At 35.0% G+C, this 22,643-nt stretch overlaps 1 protein-coding gene across 3 annotated transcripts in view; it reads right to left on the reverse strand.

The window, feature by feature from the left end:
• The window catches only part of ZFPM2 (zinc finger protein, FOG family member 2), a 314,096-nt gene that overhangs the window by 221,840 nt on the left and 69,613 nt on the right, over window positions 1-22,643 (reverse strand). For all 3 annotated transcript variants that reach the window (XM_064507621.1, XM_026119623.2, XM_026119624.2), the window contains one exon: window positions 12,726-12,827. In XM_064507621.1, the coding sequence (XP_064363691.1) occupies window positions 12,726-12,827 (102 nt within the window). The remainder of the gene's footprint in view (window positions 1-12,725; window positions 12,828-22,643) is intronic.

Here is a 22,643-nt window from a genome sequence, read left to right on the forward strand (position 1 = left end):
ATCTTCTCTTACATGAAAATTAAAAAAGCAAGCAGTAACAGGCTTTTTAATAATAAGAAGCAGACTTTCTAAGTACTATTAGAATATTATTGAGTTTCACTACTCAGTTTCCCTCTGTGTAGAGTATGGTGTACCATGCTCTGAGAGCGAACAATTAGTAGGAACTATTAATCTATTGCATCACGGTTATCAATATGCATCGTAAAACATATTGATCAGAGGTACAACTAAAGGATTTTTGGCAATCAATCAGAAATATTCATACAGAATATTATCAAAGTAACCTGAATCTTATTTGTATGCCATGAAGGACAGAGTTCAATGCGCCTCATTCTCCACTGTTCTGTCAGATCACATGTTTGACGGTATCGTAGTAATATGCAAGTACACTTCTCCAGTGTCCCCTACAGATGTCCCCTGGCATGTATAAACCATTTTAAATTCTACATTGTTCCTCTCCCATTCACATCCCTGTCAGCAACCTTATCACACTGTTCTTCGATTCCAGATGATTCACGCACTGTGGCATGAAGTTACAGAAAAGAAAATTAAGTAAGTTGTAACTATTAAAACAAGGATTAGCAGGAAGAGATGAGAGAAAAATAATTTCCTTGGAAGAGGCTCAAAATTTGATGGCTAAAATGTTATGGATATAGTAATTAAGCAAAATGCTAGCTCTTATCGGACTGCAACACACCAAAATGTCTGTTGTTTTCTTGTAGGCTTGTTTTTTTCTCTGCTGCTAGAAATAGGCATATATTTAGAGAGTACCTCTTAAAGAAAATTTCCATGAAAAGTTGAGATCCAATGCATACTTTGAAAAGTAGTCAATATCAAGTGCTGAGCAATTCTATAATTGGGGAAAAAAAGCCTTTTCTGAAAGTCAATAAAAGTTCATAAAATACAAATAAAAGCATTAGGTAAATAAAGTTTAAAATGATACATTATTTTATCAGAACTTGTTAAAAATTTTGAAGCCTTTACAATGTTGCATTCAAGTAAACTTTGGAAACAGGACTGCACTACACCTAAGAAAACTCTCCTGGTGAATGCTAATCATGAGTGCTGTCCAGATAATCTCATTCTGTATAAAAACTAATATTTATTTATAAAAGCAGGCCAAAGACTTCTGTACTGATTAGTGGTTTTGGCACCACAACATGAGTATCAAACTTCGGATAACTTAATGAAGTCTTATTTTCACACAATTATGTAATTCAAAAGCCAGTCTTTAAGAATCAGCCATCCCAAAGTGTATATATGCACCACTTTTGAACATTTGGTCCATAGTGTATATCTTTCTATATTATCCATAATAATCAATCATCATAGTTTTATGCTGATGAAATATCTTTAATTTCAATGCAACTATATTTACAAAAAATTAAGAGAAACAGAGACAGAAGTCAGCCCACCTTGAGTATCTTCTTTAAGTAAAATATGATTTCTTTAACTTTATTCTCAATTTTTGAAGTCTACCAGACAATCTTTCTTCATAACATACAATATGGCATAGCACAGTCCTACAATACTTACTCAAGATTAAATTATGTAACATACCAGCAAGCTTCTCTACCTATAATTCCCAAGAACATATTTTAAAGTCAAGTATGACTGTTCATTTTGCCACCATCACCACACCATTTAGAGGTCTTGAGGGAGAAAAAGGATAAAGGAGAGCAAGGGTAAGGAATGACAGGACAATTTGATCCCTCTTCATAGCTCTTGTAACATATCATAAAAGAGGAAATAGATTTACTGGACTGGTTGCCCAGTCTCACAAAATAGAGGTGTGGATGAGTATCTTATGCACAAATACAAAAGCTAAAAAATATTTTGTACTCATCCCTGAGTATTATTAACACACTTGGAAAGCTCTGAAGCTACATACATTACCAGTCACACAATACAAGGAAGTCAAAAACAACAGGCTGCAATGTTGGTATTTTTCAGAGTTGATAACACAAGAACATTCTTTCAAGATTATTCTTATTTTAAACTGTACTGAATATATTTAGCCCAAAATCAAAATCAACTAACACACTTGGAAAAATTAAAAGACCTTTGAGCACTCACATTTGAAAAATTATCTCAAATCTTAAAATCTTATTCAGAGCTAATCTGGATATGATTGAACTAAACACACAACACCAACAGGAATTTTGTCCTTAAGACTTTCTCTCAGTCCCAGGCCAACTCTGTCTAGCTCCCTTTCAGGGCTCAGAACCATTCTGAACTGATTGTGTAATTTTATTGGGTAAATATCAGTATCCAGTTTATCACTGACATGTTGCATTAAATTTTTACTTCCAGCAAAAACTGGTTCTTTCTAATGGAGGTACAATGGTTCCTGATGATAACGTTTTATTGTTTTCATTAGGTTATTCCAACTTCTTTGTTATGACATCTTAACAGAGACTAGATAAAGCAGCTTTCAAAGGGGTAGGAGGAAAAGGTATTTTGAAAATCAAAATATTTTCTTTAATGATATGCTAAACACAGGATACACCACTGAAACTGAAACCTGCCAGTTTAAGAAATAAATCTAGCACCTGTCACTAGGTGCTTGCATTCAACTGCTGGACTGTAGCTTTGCATGGTAAATAACTCCGTGTTGAGTATATAGTTCAATGTATTAACACATCCGTCCTTCCATTGTTCGAGGCAGTGTTGCTATGCAGTATTCTGCATGCAATAATCTTAGCTGAATTAATGAGAAAAACACAACAAAGAGCAAAATAGTTGTGGACCAATTACATGTCCCTTTTGATTCTCACCCCATCTGTTTCCAAAAACAGACATTGTTTCCTAGTCCTTTGCAATTAGCAGGGTGTTAGATTGCCTTTATGACCAAACTACAGTGGAGACAGCTGAAAAGTGCAAAGCTTTCTGCCAGCCTCTGCAGGTCCCTTGGTGCATGAAACTACAAGAAACAATGTATTGTAATGCAGATGTTCATTGATTCCCTGCAGAATTTCAGAGAGTAGGAGTCCTTCACAGTGTGTGACCTACAGGGATTTGTACTTTACATAATATCCACTATATAACATATCATGCCCAAAGTGAGGCACCTAGTGAATCTGATCATTTGTCCCCCACACATGCCTTTCCCAGCTATCAACTTTTTCAGAGAACAAGTCGTCTTTTGTGCTTGAAACAAATGCCAATCAAAATAGAATGCATTTCTAATCACTTTTCATTCAGAGTTCATTGCCTTTTAGCCAAGCCAATGCTCTTGCCTTATGCTAGATGTACACAGAAGGGAACAAAAGAATTCAGGAAGACACTGGATCAATTTCAGATCTAGTTAGCCTAGAAACTTGCCCACTTACAGATGAAAATAGTTCCAAAGAACAATTTACACCTAACACAAAACGAGAAAAGCTTTGCTTTGTCAAATGGGTAAATAAAGGCCCAGAAATATTAAATGAATACTGTCAAACTAAAAACAATATACTTCAATGTTCTAGACAGTTTCACCTCTCTGAAACATTTTGACTAGCATAAAAATGAAGTGCTGCATTTGAAAATATTCTAAAAGGATATTGGTTCAAATAAAATTACAGCTCTAGGAATGTGAAACATCCTTACGACAAAATGTTATTTCTAAACTAGATTCATTTCTACAGCACCTGATTTTGAAATGAAATTTAAATTCATATATATACATTAGTTTCATGAGACTATGATAAACAAATGGCAAATGACAAAAAGTTTGGAATGCCTGACAAAGGCTCAATATTTAGTGATGAGCCTGCTGCTTATTGATATGTTATGCTGCAAGTCAAATTAAGTAATGCTTATTTCCAAGTTTACAGAATTCTACTATATTTGCACCTTAAATCACGACACGGAGCTCCAGAAGTCACCATAACAAAAAAGTAACATCGAGATAGGAAATTATCTCATAGTTGTCAATAGTAAATATTGCCTATTCACTTGATTCTATGGAAACTGCATTATGCCTCATTTTTATCTTAAAGACTTGGTGATGAGCATTTCCGGCTAATGGGAAACATTTTATCTTGTCAGGGTTGGCCATAAAATGAAGACTCCTCATTAAGTCTTTGTTTTAACCATTACACATGCTTAGTAGGTCACGCAACACCTGTTACCCACAAAAGTCAAAGTTGCATGTGGGAAAGATGGTAGCAAAGATCAGGTCACTACTTACATGTTAGTTCACACAGCCACTCTCAGTTTCTCATCTTTCAGGCCTGTGCAGAGAACAGTCTGCTAGCAAGATCAATTGTCTTGAAGGAATAACCCATTTATGTAGTGGTTACGTCCCTTAAAGGTAAAGGAAGGTTAATTACCTGGGCCAAGGAAAGTTTCTGGGCATGGAGGCCTAATACTACAGAATGGGCCACATCTATGTGCTGGGAATCTTGCTTAAGCATTAAATAGGTCTTCAAATTCAAACTACCTATTGAGAATGCTCCCTGGAATTAACTCCTAAACTCTGACTGGGAAATACTTGGGAAGACTGACAGCTTGAACCAAAACCGTGCCAGGGACCAGTTCAACACTTCATTAGTATACACTATTGAATTTACTAACACAGGTGTAGTCTATTTTTTCTTACAGCTGTTAGCCCCTGCACCTTCTCATGAAGGGACAGGAAGGAGTGTGTTTATCATGTCAGAGCAGAGAGGCAGGGCCATTGGGAAGGTCTGCAGGAGGAAGAAGGCTGCTACAGCCCTCAGAATAATTCACCCCACAGCCTATAATTCAATAATTCAATCCGAGAACTGCACCTGGAGAAAGGGCTGCCAGGAGTTGGTCAGTGGCAAGATGAATATCCTGGAGCTCCTACAAACATTTATAGGTTAAACACTAAGAATGACTGTTTTAAAGTATCAGTTTTTACAGCTATGTGATGATATTAGCCTCTCAGCTTTTGTTTACAAAAAAATAAATCTCAAGATCTCATGCTTGTAGCAGAAGTTTGGCAGTGAGTCCCAATGATGTAAGGACAGAATCTGTAAATTACAGCCATTAACCACACCATTAAGGTCAAATGAGTTGAATATAGATGAAGACTATTTGGGAAACAATGGTTTTAGGCAACCAGACCTGCAACGGAACAATGCCATGCAGAATTCTTTAGAAAGTCTTTCAGGTTTCAATATAAATCTGTGTTATACATGAAAAATGACTGGGAACACTACAGTCCTTGAACATCTAGATCACTTCTATACACCAGAATGAAAATAATTTGAAATTCTGAAATTAATGCACAGGCATGATGACCTCTTAAAACAGATCCACTATCAGAATCCAAACCACAAAGTCCACTAGCGTTTCCTTCATCAACCTTTCCGTTTCCAGTGCATACCTGACCATAGAATTCAAGCACCAAAATATGCCTGAAGTGCAAGGCTTAACTTGATGACTATTACCACCATACTTCAGCTATTCTGAGTGTGCATGACCTCTTCTTAGTTCCAAACTAGTGATGGAAACTGGATTAAGATTCACAGAATTTTTCCCTCTTCCTCCAAGGTCTCTTCCCCATCCCCCAGTATGGGCTTTCTGCTTTTAATCCAATATCCACTTCACTACAGAAGATTTATTTAGACTGCCTCTTGTTTCATAAAGGCCTCCAAAAGTCTGCAGTGATTTTGACACTTTGTTATAATGTTTCTATGACCCCCCCCCCAAGCCCCCTCCTTACATACCACACCACCACCCAGCCTCATTTTCATATGGATACAAAGCATCAGGATAAAATGATGGTTCATTATAGTGGTACAGAGCTCTTATCTTCATCCGGCAAGAGTCATTTCCTTCCAAAGATTGAAATGCAAATGTGAAAATTAATGATAACTGCATTATCTGATAGCAGAGATAATACCGATTCACTGTCAGAGTAACACACAGTCATTCTATGATTTCCTCTGCTTCTTCACAATATTCTTCTTACTGTCAGACTATATCTATGGTTAACTATGTTTCATGGATTTTTGTTAATTTACATCAAATAGCATTTCCAAGATCTTATATCTACCACATTTCCCCAATCAAAAAAGAAACGAAATCAGGACAGTAATCTCCAAGTCCTTCTTAGGACTGGTTTAAAAAGAAAGAAAGAAAGAAAAAAAAGAGAGAGAGAGAAAAGAAAAAAAAGAAAAAAAGACTATCATTAGTGTCTGTTTACATCTCACAGTGATCTACCAACCATTCCATTCTAATTTACACACTTCTGCCTTGTAACCCAAACTGTTTATAGTACTGCTAAGTAATGTGGAGTAACCCCAACAAACAATACATATTTACAGTGATTCTTATGAATGGTTACAGGAAATCTATTAGGAAAAGCTTTTCAAACTACCTTTTATAAGAGGTAGAAATGTGAACCTGGCATGTGCAATGATCACTAGAACCTTATTGACCAACATCCTGCTAAAGAAACACTGCAGAATTCACATAAAAGACTGTTCCTCTGTATCTTTCAATAAAAATTAACAGCAGCATAGCACATAGTATATCATTATTTTAAAACACTATTTAATTTGCTATTTACTGCTTTTTCTTACACTTTCTAACATATTATAATAAATAGCATCAGCCTACAATGGTAAGAAAAAGAAATTATACTTTGCTATATTTAACTAGCCTTCATATTTTTGTTTAACAGTTCTTTGATATATGCATATATGTTATGATGAGTCTCCAAAGATTTAACATGAGCTGTGACTTCATCCTGCCTTACTGTTATCAATAGCAAAAGTTCTATTGATTTACTGGAGGCAGAATTTTACACATGGGAAGCTTTCACTTTATGTGCAGATAGGCTCTTTACATGCAAATATATATAAAAAAATCATAAAATGACCACAAGAGTTTTCAGTCTTATTTTCTACTGCATATTTTTCCATTCTGGATGTGGGAACAAATCATCTTCTCTCCCTTTCCAAGAAAAATTCAGATACATTTCAAAAGAACTTAAGACTGATTTTCAAGACTGTCCAACTCGTAAAATCAGCATGTTCTGTAAGTAAACTGTGTTCTCTTGTTGCCATGAAAATAAAAGTCCACGCAGGGAACAAGGTTGGCAAAAGAGTTAGATCCAATTTCTCTTTTGGACCTGATTTTTTTGAGTGGGATCAATTTCACATCTGTAAATGTCCTGTACTCAGTTTCCCAATTGTTAAGACAGAATATTTCACTATCTTAATGGGTACCCTCCAGATACAGTTTCATCAATGGTTGAGACACTCACTGGTTATTGGACCTCTGTGACAAGAAAGGGCTGTCAAAAGAACTGAGCACACAGGATGGTGAAGTGGGTTTTGAAAATTTCATTTTGGCCGAGTTCGTCAGAACTTTGAAATCCTGTCCCATTTGTCTACAATAAAAGAATCTTTTGATTTGTCTCCACTGAAAAAAATTTGCCTTACATATTATTCACCAATTTGGTATGGATGTCTTCTGCTGTAATGTTTTACTCCACCACTAAAGAACAATAGCACAGAACTTAAAAAGGGCATACAGAAGTTACTATTCCTAACATAACTTGTGTACACTATCTCTGGAGGGAAAAAAAAAAAGAAAAGAAATTGCTTGATGTGGAGCACTGCTGGTACTAAATCATTATAAAATGCATCTAAAGTGTACACTATTTATAAAACTAATATATATTGATTCATTTATTCATTCATTTTTAGTTACAAACAATTACTGTGGTCAGCCAGTCTGACTTCTGCCCCAGTACAGGGCAGACTGACTCCTGTGAATCTATCCCACTTAAAAATACAGTACTTACCTCAGAACTAGATCATGTGCTCTAGAAAAATATCTTATCCTGGATGTAAATATTCCTGACAGATAATCTACAATGACCCTTCACAAAATGTTCCAGTGATTAACTCCTTAAGCATTGAAGTCTGTTCTTTGTGTTCAGAATCGTGGAGCTTCAACATCCATTTGATCTTCTGATTTTTTTGCTAAAATAAGGTGCTAATTGTTATCATAGTTCCACTAAATTTAGGTAGTGATAATGTGTAATCAGGTTGCCCCTCAATTTTTTCTTTGACAAAATAAATACGGAACATTCATAATATCGCCATGCTTTCCAATCCTTTAAACATTCTAGTGACTCTTCTCTGAACCTGTTTCAAATTTTCAACATTTTTTACAAACTGGGAATGCTAGAAAGACAACACTGCTCCAGCATCAAACAATTGTGCTAACTAGAAAAGCAGGTTAACCTCTCTACTCCAAATTGATTTTGCACGGTTTAATAATCCAAGAACCTGAATAAGTCTTTTGGCCATAACTCTTTCAGAGCTCACCCCTGCCTCACCAAGTCCCAAGACTTTTTCAGACACATTGCCGTCCACAGTAAAACACTTATTTTCTTCCCATAAGCACGTTTTCACATTTGATTATACTGAAACCAATGTTTTGCTGTAGTTGTCAAGTAATTCAGATCCTGCAGTAGCAATACCTATCCATTATTTAATATTTTCTTTGGATTGTAAACATATTACAGAAAACTAGTATGCGGTATCTCACCATTACATATTAAGTTAGTTAGACGAGATCTATTTTTTCTATTTTTTCTATTATTTTTCCTATAATGATTGGCATTAATACTAACCTCCCTTTAATAAAAGGGCTTTACATCACTTATCCCATTACTTCCACTGGGACTACTACCATGTGGACAAGTCTGTTATTATCCAGACCACACTGGATTTACACTTTTTGAACATAATTTTTTTCTTCTAGTATTCCAGAATTTCCAAATTATCTCAAAACTTCTTGAAAATCAAGACTTGTGATCAAGACTTCTAGTTGGCTAGCTCTTACAAAAACTATCAGAGTGCCTAAATTACCTAGGAATAAGCAGGTTTAACATATTGATTAGTTGTTGATGGAACAGAATTACAATTACCACTTAGAGGCAAATATGTTATCCATCTCAAATATTTGTTTTAAGCAGATCAGAAATATTTAAATCACTCTACTCTTTGTCCCCTATAACAACTATACCTTTCTTGTAATAGATCAATAGCAATTTTCTGATGCACTTTCCTTGGCATGTTTTAAAATGCCATCTTACTATCCTAATGAAGCTATCCATAGACTTCTATTTACATGCTTTTTTTTTTAGCCACCTTTTGCAGTTCCTACTATTTGTCTTATATCCAATGGTATTTATTTATCCTGTTTTCCCATTGATTTTTAAACTTGTTTTTTTCTTAAATTTTCTTTGAAACAGAACTAATAAAAACCTTTAATAAAGGTTTTAATAAAAAATTTAAAAAGCCATCACTTTCATTAAAGTTTTACGGAAATCTGTTCTTAAACAATTCCAAGTTAGAATTCATGCTTTTTCATTCAAGTGTTTTCTCCCTTTTGATACAGTTCATATTTGTTACCTTTTTAAATTCTGTTCATGTATAAAAGCATGATCTCTAGATTCTAAGCAAGCAATGTAAACATTTTTTCTTTATCTGTCAAGATGGTGAATAAAACGTAATTTCCTCATGCTTGGCTCAACATTATTCCAATTTAGGAACCTGACATCTATGGCTTTCAGAGATTTTAATAAGTTTTGGTATTGGACGCATGTAACCTCTAAGATATTTCATTTATAGTTCTCCAAGTTTAGCAGGTTTCTATTCTTACATAGAGTAGGTGTGCAGTTAAAAGGGAATGATCCTATTCTCTTGTGTGGTTGATGGTCTATAGAAAACATGAATGAGTTCCTCCTTTTGTTCATTGTCGGTTAAACATTGATGACTGGCCTCAGATGCACTGTTATCCTGGCAATAGCATAAAGGTTATGGAACTATACACGTCTACACATATCAAGGCATGCATGTGATAACAAACACTATATTTAAGGCTGTAAAGTGATCTGTGCTTTCATTTCCTCTCCACTTTTAAAAAATAAATCTTTTCACATAAGATTTGTCTAAGCCCAGTCTTGCTGTGCAGACTCTTCCTATTCCTTGGACTTCTGCTGTTAGCTATAATGGAAAAAGGATCAGGTCCTCAACTCTGTGTCTGTATGCAGGCTATTGACCTCAGTTTCCATTATTTCATAGAGTCGTCTTCTCATTAACAAGAATTTTTTAAAAATGAGGATAAGTTTACAAAACATTCAGGTAAAACTCTTAGTGACTGCACAGCACAGGCATCATCATTGCAGGAAGTCCTTGATGGTGAGTGAAGGTCACTTAATCTTGTAATTTGAAAGACTGCCTCAGTAGAAACTGTTTGGAGCTGCAGTACATTTAAGGATAGATTTTTCTTCATAAAAATATTCTAATTACAAAGGTTTGAGACTGCATGTGAACCATATAACAATGTAAATTTTTAAACTAAACTTCAGTTCATGTCTGGAAGCTTAATTTTGACTCATCCATGAATAAGTTATTACTAATGAATAACTCAGAACTTCAGTTCCTTGCAAGTACTGGCTCTGAAAATAACAATATGCTCTCCTGGCATATAAAAAGAAAAAATCAAAATAACAAAATAGCTTTCATGAATAGCTTCATTTACAAGAATCCTTGAATTGTCACAGTCCAGGACAGCAGCTTGTAACACAGAACAGCCAGCGCTGGAATTCTGAGAGCTCTGAGGAGATCAGAGGTAGACCTGATAGCAAACAACATATGGCCACCTACTCTTAGAGGGTGCATCTCTATTATATTATTAGGTTGATAAAGTGCTGCAGGAAAGTTTTTATTGGTTCTGTTTGTGATGTCCTAGCATGTACCTGAATAAACAAAAGATTTCACTCTGTTTTCCTCAAAGACATGAAAGAAAAAGTTATCTTTTTTCTTGTATTGTACAGTCGTAAATGATCTTCTGGTGATCATTGCTTTTTCCATATCAATAAATAACTGAATTGATTTCAGAAAGCATGCAAGATGGAGAGCTTGGCATGTGGTATGTATCCAACACTTGCCATTTTTCACATACATTATTCCCTTTTAATGAATCAATATTTAAATACAATAAAGCTTCTGATTTCATTTTTGTGGCCATCAGTTTTCTAAGGCGAAAAGGAATTTCCCCATATTCAGCTATGATTTCTATCTTATCCCAAACATAAGTTATCAATAAATATGCATGATGAGAGCTAAACACATATTACTGTTTAACAATGAGGACAGTCATCAAATATCTATATATTTTAAAAAAATCAAAATATACAACTTTACCCCCTTTATGCCTTACTATCATAAAAAACACATCTCAAACTTTTATATGTTAGTTCTTATAAAGAACAGTAACTGCCAATAATAAAAAATTCAACTATACTGAAATACAGTAAAAGCAAAAAAGCAACAAAAAGATTACCATTTTAAGAGAGTTTATTTTAACGAAACAAAGAAAAAATATACATTAATACCTGATGGCCTCTAAATCTGCAAGAAGCTAGAAGAGGTTATTCTGCTTTACCCAAGGATTTTTTTTGTGTTATTTTAAATGTACTATGATGCATTTTAATACTAAATTTTGTTTTTATATATCATAGTGCTTCATATAGAATATCAACTTACTTGTGTATTAGCATTAAAAACATTTTAAATGACATCATAATAATCAGATATACTATGTCTTCATTTTTGTTTGCATTATATTTTCCAGCCATTGGTTTCAGAAAATTACCATTAGTGGTGTTCTTCTCTTCATGAACATCATACAGTAATTTGCAAAATCAAGCAAGGATGAAAATGTGATTGAAATATAGGAATTTTTCTAATGAAATGCTATTATTGCATGATAAATTACTGATAGAATGCTTCTGGAATTCTTTTCTGACATGCTCATCTCTTTTAGGGAAAATTTCTATTAAAGATACAGCTATTCTCAGGTTATATTTGGCTTCAAATACATGTTTTCCCAGCAGCACTATTAAAATATAGTAAATATAAGATTTTAAGATCCATTCCACAGTCCACACCCCATGAAAACATTGCATTGAATTCAACTGGAGAATTGCCTAATTCGGAAATACAATTTATCCCTTTATCTTAGGTATTTTAATGATACAAGACAAGTTTTACATATTTACGTTGAACAGATGTTTAGAAAGTATTCTTATGCAACTATCACATCTTAGCAGTATTATGCCTGCACCATCTTCACTGTTCACAACAAAAGATGTTACTGCAAATTACTGTTTTAATGCAAAGTTCTAACACTTTATTGATTGCAATCTAAGAATTTCTCTTTTAATTGAAATCAATGACCACATGCTAACCGATTTATATCAAGCTAAAACTGGTAAAAGAAGTCCTTGAAAACATCAGTAGTTACCATATCCATTTTTTAAGCTCAGTGTGCTGCTACATGTAGGCACAAAGCTTGAGAAGATACACAGGTGTTTGGTCTTCCAGCCTCAGAAAACAGAGTAGAAAAGGTTCTATGTTAATGCACCCAGGGGACTGGGAACTTATTGATAAATTTTAACGCTAAAATTCTAAGCAACAACATTTTCCTTTATTTCAAGCAGAGCTCTAAGGTATTTTACATTAAACAATTTACTCACAAAACAGTATGGCCAAAACAGCTTTCTACTCAAGATCTTTATCTCAGTACTTATCTGTTGATATCCTTGAAACCAAAGGAGCATAAAAGAAACAGTCCATTTGAAAAACAATGCAAAGCAGAATACATGTACTAAAATATAAACAACAAACTCTTGGAATCTGTAGTTAAAAAATTTCTCAGGGTTTTCAGTTGTATTTTCCTACCTGGCCCATCCCAATCTTCTGCCTCCATAGCATGTTGCCCTGGTTTCCCTGACCTTGCATCACCATCTGATTCTGCTGCCTCTTGGATGCCTTCTTCATTGCCTGAAAAACAAAGAAATACAGTATTGACATATTTCTACAGTAACTTTTAGACAGGGCTCCTACAGTATCCAAGCGAGTGCTTACTTGTATAAGCAAGAATACATGCATGTCTAAAAGCACAGAGGAAAGGTAAAAAATGTATTATTAGGCACAGAAATCTGTGAGTTCCTAGTGATTCAAATAAGCCCCGAGTACTAATTCTGTTAAGAGACAAATCTTGGAAATCGGCATTTATCTGGTATACTTAGAAAAACAGAATCACAGCTCGCACCTAGGCTGTAAAGCAACGAACAAAAGGTCATAAGCTTGTATACATAAATGAGAGAAACAAATCTACTTGTTATTCTGGGGCGGAAGGGGTGATTAAGCAAAAAAAGCTTTCCGTTATATGCTTTGTTGAACTGACACCTAACTGTTGCCTATGTATTGCAGATTAATGATACTCACTACAGAGATGTGGCCCCCTAACAATTCCAGCATTTCTGACAAATAATGGAGATCTATTCCATGGCAGTTAGGAAAGTAAGGAGTTTCACTTTAAAGATTTTAAGCTACTGGCAAATCCCTATAATAACTTTCTCTCCGTAAACCTTAAATTAAGGAACTGTAACACTGCTGAAGAATTTTAGGCTGTTTGCCATCTAGAAGTACTTGAAGAAGCCTGTCTGCCTTCAATAACTATCCACTATAAGATAGTGTATAGGATACACTGAACATTATGCTCATGTTAAATTTGTAGAGGTGACCATTTAACTATTATTCAAAGAATTTCTTGCTGAACGTGCTGTTATTTCAGTCAAACAATGATTCTAGGCAAGCTCCATGCAAAAATACTCTGGAAAAAACACTACAAACCAAAATATTGAAGGTGAGGGCTTCAGGTAACAGTACAAAGTGGTCTGGTTGTAGTAAGTGTTCAAACAATGTGTTAAGAGTGCTTATCCAAGCCAGTAACTTACTGTGCTTGTAGATTTTGGATTGGGTTGGGGGGGGGGGGGGTTGGGATTTTTTTGTTTTTTTTACTAATGAATCCAAGAAACCGCTTGTCTAGGCAGATATTATGAAGAATAGAAAAGTCATAGCTACACAATAAACTACGTCAGTCAAACAGGACTAACTCATGGTTTAAATTTTGTACAAACACACAGGCAAACTTAAAAGAAAAAAAAAGTGTGTTCAACAGAAAAGGAGCAGCATTAAAAGCAAATGCTGTGCATTTCAGAATCTGAAAGTCAAACTGCTTGTTGATTTGATCAGAGCAAACCAAAAAGGAGCAAAAAGCACAGCAATTAAGGAGTAACTTGCAATTTTTTTCCACTCATGATAAGAAAAGCTTTTATTAGCAACATAGGTAAAGAAATGTGATTATAAACCATGCCAGATCCCCATATGTTATCAATGGAGCTATATTTATACTTGATAAGACTGTGACCCAGAGTTTTCAAGTACATGATTGCATACAAGCACTATGAAGTATTAACTTTATGTGCACATATAACATCTTGTAATAACATATTCTTTCTTGCATTCATAAAACAAGCAGTTTTTGAAACCTTAAATATAAGAGCCTGGTAAACTACTACTCACACAAACACAACATCATATTCACTCTAGACTCTGCTAACAAGTACTAAATATACAGTTCAGTGGATTCACAGGCACTTAAAGCTAAAAAGCATCATGAATATCTAGTATAACTTCTCTGTTGCATACACTGCATACAATTTTACCAAGGCATTTGCAGTTCATGTGCTTCATTTCAATCTCAAGTTACCTTTCAGAAGAGATTGTTAAAGACTCGCATGCAGAAAAATCCATCAAGTTTCTTGCAAATAGATTTAGCAATTATTTGTCTTTACCAACTGCTGGATTTTGCATTAGAATGTCTCTAGTTAGTCTGCAGTAACTGAACAGAGCTTTGCTTTTGTCTGATAGACTGAAGAACTTCCTATTATCAAGTATTTCTACCTTCAGAGCTACTCATGGTTGCAACAAAGCACTCTTTATGGAGAATAAAGGACACTTTTCCAAGGTTCAAACCTGGCCAAATCAACTCCAGTCTTCTCCAAAATGTTAGGAGGCACTTCACAGAAGGACTGTTTTAATGATGAGTTTCTAACTCGAGCTAAATAATCATTGTATATAGATCTTAAAATGCTCTGTGCATTGGTTTCTTATACCAAAGAAAATGTTTTCCCTCCACTGTAAACAATAGATCTATATGGACTGAATTAAAAAAAAGAAACGGTCCTTAAAAATAATAAAAAATGTCTTCAGGTAGAACGCAAGCATGGAGAATTTTAGCTCCAAAATATAAAGTTTTTCCAGGTTATAATATATGCAAACCTAGCGTTAGCATGCAAATTTGAGCATTCTGTCAATCAATGCAACCAACCAGAACATCAAACAAACAAAACTATTAGAATTGAAAGAGGAGGAGAAACTTATGTAAAAAGATTGGACTGAAGGGCAAAAGAAGGACAGAGCTACAGCTAAGGTATAGAACCTGCAGCATGCAATAAATAAGTGTTTGGGAGATGAAGAAAGATCTGAAAATTTATGTTAGCAGATGGCTTTTCATTTACTTGCATTTTCAGTGTTTTATGAAGTATGGTGTTACATGTGTTTCATAATCTTTCATCAATTAATGCATGTCCTGTGCAATTAGAGTAGAACAAAGTATATATAATTTACATTAAGGAAAACTATGTTTCCTATCTAAAACTATTTGTGATTGTATATGTGAATATTTTCTACTATTCACCAACTACCAAGTCCATGTGTTACACACCCGAAATACCACAATGCTGTTTTCTCCTCTTTCTCTCTGTACTAAAGCAGCTTGCTTGCTAAACCAGCAAACTATAGATTACTGTGGACTTTATAAGCCACTGCTGCAGCAATTCTAACCCAGGTCAGATGACTGTCAAGGTCAAATGAAGCAAGGCCAGACGAAAGTGGACAACCAATGTCAGTCCTTTTGGAGCTGGAGAAAGGGCAACTTTAAGACAAAAGTAGGCTTAGCACAAGAACTCGAAACAAAATATATCTCTCAAGCTATTTTTTCTTATATTTCCTATTATTTAATACTCTGTTAGAAGCTGACCTTTGTTTAGCTCAAAGCATCTTATTTCCATTTTCTTTCCATTGTTTACCCTTTTGTTCATTCACTATTTCTGTCTCAAGACTACTTTTATTTATATTTATTTTAAAACTGATTACAGTTTTCTTCAATTTACAGGTACAGGTCTTTGAGTGTAATTGGATCCAAGGCATTTTTTTTTCCTTCTTCCATGTTAAATCAAGAGCTTTTTCCTTTATATATACCACTCACTTTGCTGCTATCCTGTGGATTCCTTTCTAACCTGATTAGTTGCTTTTTCTCATGCTTATTTCTTCACTTTGCTGTTCAATTACATTTTACTTTTAAGTTAAAGAAGAAATAACTTTTTACTATGAACACCAATGAGTGGCATAGCAGTGCTAGTAACGATAAATGCCCTAAAAGGAAGCAAAAACTGCGTCTGTTGAAGTTTTTTTCTTAGGGCAACTAAGATCAGTAAGTGAATTGTGTCATCTAAAAGGACATTATTGCATGAAAAAAAGATTCATATAAGCAAGAATCTACAATATCATACAGCACATTTAGTCAGGAGTCAATTAAGTCCACTAGACTTTCAGCACTTTCTCTACGTTTAGTATTAAAACTGCACTTTGGGCAGAACTCATTTCCTTCAGCTATGGATGTCTGAAAGTTAGGCTAGTCCAGGCTCATTATGCAGGCTCTCCTATGGTCGGGGAAGAGAGAGGGAGAAACTTCCACAATGACTCATCCCATTCTAGGATGTCTGAGATATGAAACCACTTTTGGTGTCTGAGATAGCTGAGATGAATCATCCTCTGGAACACACAGCTTAGACCAGAAACCTATCTTTAGCCAGCTAAAGTTAGGTGAAACAAATCTCTGCCTTATGTTTAAGTGCTGAATACACAAAACACTAATTAACTAAGAGAAAAAATAAAATGACTGGTGAAGTCATATTACAGTACTGCAGTTGTCTGAATAAAATTTTTATCTTGATTTTAACTATTTCTTATCAGAATTAACTGGTTATGTGGCTCTTCAAAAATAGTTCAAAGATTTTTCTATGTTGTTTTTAACATCCTAGTGTTTATCCAATAGAGGACAGTGTAGATGCTAAACCACTGCAGTTGATCAGGGAATGTGAAAACTGCAAAAGACTCATATTACTCAAAACATGTGACGCAGAACTCCAAAATCTCTGACAATATTGACAAATAGGAAAAGAGAGACTTTAATATTAACAAGTAATTCACCTTAATATTTTTAACAGAAATTAAAGACTTCCTAATTTTTACTTAACCAGCTTAACCAGAAGTAGTTGCAATATTTGAAAGAAATCACATGGGCTGGCAGTTATTCTCAACCCTGCTGTTTTAATCCATGTTGTTCCTATCAATATTAGCCTCATAGAAATTCTCACACAATATAACTATTGAACTTTCTTGACTAGAAATGTTACAGCAGCTGTTAGTCACTCTATAATACATTTTGCAATCACTTAAATCGACAAAGTATTTTTTGACAATGAACAGTTCAGAACTGACAGATCTGCTTTCTTGTTCACAACTGCTTATCACAGCACAGATATCATATATGTTTTCCAGGTGCTTCCTATAGTTAGGATACCTTCACAGAAGCCACTCATGAAAGATAAGGTCATAAAAGAGATGAAAAGTGTGCAAGCTTCATATACTCATGGTTTTATCATCAGACAAAATAGCTCTGGGTGAAGGACTGTAGCAGTCACAAACAGCACCCTGCAGCTTATACTAGGGTGAGAGAACATTAAAAGTTTGAAACTCAGTTTGTGCTCATTGTTCCTGGCAGCATAAATGTAAACTTACATTGTTAATATCCTAATACAGCTGTTCAGACTGAAACATCACTTCCCAATTACAATAAATCAAATCAGAAGTAAATTGTTATGAAGCCTGTAGCATTCTGTACTGCTAAAAGAGAAAGTAGATTTGACTCAGAGACCTGGGAATTCATTCTCTGTAGACTTTAATTCAGCAAGGTACATAACCTTAAGTATCTTAACAGGTCAGTGTGACTTGTCACGAAGAGGCAGGCTGTCTTGGAGGTTGGGGACATAAGGGAAAGAGGCCCTTTCCTCCTTTCCACCACTACCTATAGTTGCAATAATTCCAGATCCTAGAAAAGAAGAATCTTGAGACTGCACATAAAATTAGCTAGAGCTTCAGCAACTATATGTTAGTATACTAAAATTATCCCTTATTAATTGTTTTATCACAGTGCCTATGACCAAGGACAACAAGACCACAGTGGCTACGATGTCATCTTAAGGAGCTCATCCTACAAGCCTTGCAAGAAGCTGAGAGAGAGAGACAGACAGAGAGACAGAAAGGGAGGTAAAGCTTTCCAACAAAGCTGTCATGAAAGTAAGACACTGGGATAACAGAAAACTTACGGCTATCAGAACTAGACTATCACATAAACTGAGGTATATCAGAAATAACTCCAAAGAAGCCCACCAAAATCAACTGAGACTCCCTGCTGTACAAATACAGTAACTTTGAGCAAAATCTGGCCCTCCAATGCTTTACTTGCTAACATACCTGAAAAAAACTATTCTACATATGTTAATCCACTGAATTTTATTTCAGATTATACTAATCATTCCAATACTTTGCTTCTTTGCAACCAATTATTGTATTCTGTCATGTTGATTAACAATTATAATTTATCCTGGAATAAATCTCATTTGAAATAACTGTGTGTTTCTAGTTGCCCTGAGCAACCTTGAAATTATTTATCCAGCAAATGTCAGAAATAATGCACAGTCTCTTATCCTAACTTTTAGGAAAGGTTTGTGAATATCCATGCATGAGCGAGTACCTACATGTCTATAATACGCTGTTAGTCTCCAAAATAAAGCTACAGAAATTATTTTGGTTTATGTTAAAATCATCACTTTGTTTAACAGAATGACATTTTGACAGAATGGCATTTTGGCACAATCATCCCATTATAAACCAGGAATAGTTATCTCTAACTATTTCGGCTACAGCTACCACACATCTCTCCTGGGATAAGACACTGCTGTGCTTCAAGTTCAACTAGACTTAATCTTTCTGCTTCTTTAAATGTTTGGTACGTTCTCATTTTTGCATTTTTTTTTTTTGCTTTTGAAGTCCTTTCACAACAAGGACCACTCATTCTAATGCATTTCCTGTAGAAGAGTGAAAGTGTTCCTGTAAACTGTATTTCAGCCTTTCCTTCTATTAACGGGTTTTATATTCATACTAATTTTAAGGTGCAAATGTTGTATCAATAGTACTAAAAACAAGTATCATATAGGTATATTGTCTACCTGAAATCTTCCATAAGTTAAAAAGGAAATATATGTATATATGTAAATATATATGTATAACCTACCTTTCCTGCATCTTCTCAGTCTTTCCCCATCAAGACTTTAACTACAAGAACTCAATTTTACATGTTCAAGCACCAAGCTGGCATACAAACTTGCATGGCTCTAAGCACTGGTCTCAGAAAAGCAACACAAGCATATTTTTAAAGATATTTAGATGTTCCAAAATGAAGAATGTTGTGAAGTATAATTTCTAAAAAATGATTTTGATGGAAATCAGTCCATGAGCTTCTGAGAACCCCCTGGAGCAGAACAGAGAGAAGATTTCAGAGAGAACCTAGCAAGTTACAAAGTGCAAGTCTGAAGATTTTTCAGTATGTTCACATTTTAACTTATTTAAGAATTCTGTTCCATCCCCACTGCAGAATTACATCTCTTATGTGAATTCTTTATCCAGATGAGAAAAATATCATTTTATAATGTGCTATTGAAATCATTCATGATCATATACACATCCTGTTTTCATGTGCTTTCCATTTGCTGCTCTATAACTGTATAATATATAACATTTTTTTTTTACAGAGTGAAATTTTAATTTACTTTGATGCATACAGCTTCATGTTTTTTTGAAATAATTAACATTCCAAGTGCTTCATATAAAAAGTAGCCAATTCCCTACCATTGGAGTTATGTTTCCATGTACATACATGGTTTCCAAAACAGCCTAGACTTCCACGAGACAAACCCAAGAGAAAGACTTAGCCATCATAAATAATTGCCTCCTTCATTTTTTTCTGTTATCCACTAATATCTATCTAGCAATAATATTTTTTCTATCAATATTTATCCAATGAGGTCATAAATGTGGAATTTGCTTCAGTTATTTTTTCCGTTTCTGTGAGAGTTACATTACCGCTAATATTCCCACTTCTAATTTGCAGCACATAGCCCGTGAGCAACTCCACCCTTTGGACCCGGGTTGATAATGATCCTTCAGGAATATGTCCAAACTCTTCAAATGTATTATTGTGTCAAGAGCAACAAACCAGAAGAAGGCAAAAAGGACCTTCATTATAAATGAAATTAGTGACAGATGTACGGTACACAAAGTAAGACTATTCAGTGAAATTTGTCATTTGTGCGTTTCATATTTTAAAGAAGATTACCCTTATTAATTTGCAATTCATATTCTGTCAAATTTGAGCTCAAATTTAAGTCAATCCAAGTTCAAGTTTTGTGACTCTCCAGAAAGGGGACATTACAGTACTTGTTATAATCAAATAATCCCTTACTCAGAGTTATCTCTGATAGAATTCACAATTTCATTGTTCTTATGAAAACCAAAATGTGCTGACTGAAAAGGCTGGAGTTACTTTGGTAAAATGCTTAAAGTTCAGTAAGCTTTTTAACTGTTTCTTTCACTTTATAATTCTGTACAGTTAAAATAATGTTTTCTATCTGACTCTATTTACATTTTGAAATGCAGTTCTCTAGTTTTGTTTTGAGATGCAGCTTTCTTCTTGATGACTAATGTTTTCCTTTCTTGATTAAAAGAAGGGTTTGCTTGTCTAAGTAGGGCCAAATTTCTATCCCACCACAGTCGATGTGAATGCTGACATAGATTTCAGTGGGACTGAAAACATGGCCTGAAAGGCTACATACGGGGTAGCAGTAAATAGAAAAGCGAGTAGGTGATAGGCAATCTTGCAGTAGCTATTCTGAAAGCCTTTCAGTGCTCTCAAGTGAATAGTGAAAAAAAAATCACTCCATTCTTTTCAGATATCTCCCTCCTCTTCTAGCAAGAAAGGAGGTGGTCCTCTGAGCTACAGTAACAGGAAGGGGGAAAAAAAAAAGAGAGAGACAGAGAAAAAGCAGGAGAGGTAAAGCATGAGGCAAATGCTGATGCTCAGAAGAAAAAGGTCTCCTTTCATCTTGGCAGGATCCAATCTAATTATGACTTAGCACCCTTCCAATTATCAGAGATCCCCTCTGCTCCTTATCCATATTCAGCATCTGATAAAAGTATGTAAAACACCCAGGATTCAGAAAACCAAAAAAAAAAGTGGGTTGTCTCAGCTGAATGAGATAGAGGTAAGCCCGTGGGAAACCCACTCTGTGGCAAGTGACAATCCAACACAGATACACAAACACACAAGTCAATAACAGCTAATTACTGTATTTTTGAAAGAAGAAGCACTGTGGAGTGTTACGCAGATTACTGTTTATTTTAGGAGATGAAAAATATATCATCACACCTATATGCCGTCTCCTATCTCTGCTTACAAAAAAGAATTAACGTGTCCTTCATTTATTTGGAAAGCCTACATAAAGAAAATGCAACAAATTAAAATAAATAACAAAAATTAAAGGAGTATGAGCTCCAGGAGAACAGAAGTATTGCCAGGGAAAGATAATGTCAGGCTGGGGGGGTGGGGTCTGGTGCCAAGCAAAGCCGAGGGCTGTGCAATCACCTCTATCAGTGCTCTATCAGTGTCTACACTCCAGCCAAATCCAGAGAAAACAAGGAGTCAAAGATTCAGGTCAATAAGCTTATAGGCGATTTGCACAAACAGCTCCTCCAGCAAGGTAAAAAACAAAGTCATATTGGCTTTTCTTTTTTATTCCTTCTCTTTGAACTCCCTGGTCCAAACACACCCTGGAAATGTCAGTGTTACATGCAAGAATTTAAAGAGCTGAGCTTCTTAATCCCGTTAAGAAATAAGAACAAAGTTGCCTGTAAAGATCTCCTTATTGAGCTCAAAGTGATTATGGTATAGCTGCCTTATGCTGATCCTACTTCCACTTGCTATAGCAGAAGAGGTAGAAATGTGTCATGAAATCCATTACTGAAAAAAAAGAAACATTATTGATTAAAAAGGTTTCTGGGAAGAAAAAAAAAAGCTATAAATCTACTTTCTGATCCAGAAATAGAGAAAATAGCAAGCATATTTTTAGTCATTACATGACTAACATGAAAGAGGTAAAGAATATTTACACAGATGCACACAGGCATATACACAAAGTCACACAGCGGAAGAAAAGGGAACACAGAAATAATTTTCAGAGTGTTAAGAGTTTGGCTGGTATTATAGATGGCAGCATGATAGCTTTGCACATGAGGTACAAAGGGAAAGATTTATGCACAGAAGAACTTAGCTTGTATATGCTTTTTCTTTTTTCATTCTGCAGCTGTTTCCCTGAATCTCAAGCCTGAATGCACAACCAGGTCACATGGTTTAACGTAAAAAAATTCCAGTCCTAAGCTGGTCTGGCAGCCTAGTGACAAAATACAGTACATAGGCAGAAAACTCAGCTTAGGTTCTGAGCTCATCCCCTACTACCCAAGCAGAATATGAGACTACAGCAGTAGATCTATACTCAGTCTGCAGAAGCCCTT

This window comes from Dromaius novaehollandiae, chromosome 2 (genome assembly GCF_036370855.1).
Source record: "Dromaius novaehollandiae isolate bDroNov1 chromosome 2, bDroNov1.hap1, whole genome shotgun sequence".
Lineage (NCBI taxonomy): Eukaryota > Metazoa > Chordata > Aves > Casuariiformes > Dromaiidae > Dromaius > Dromaius novaehollandiae.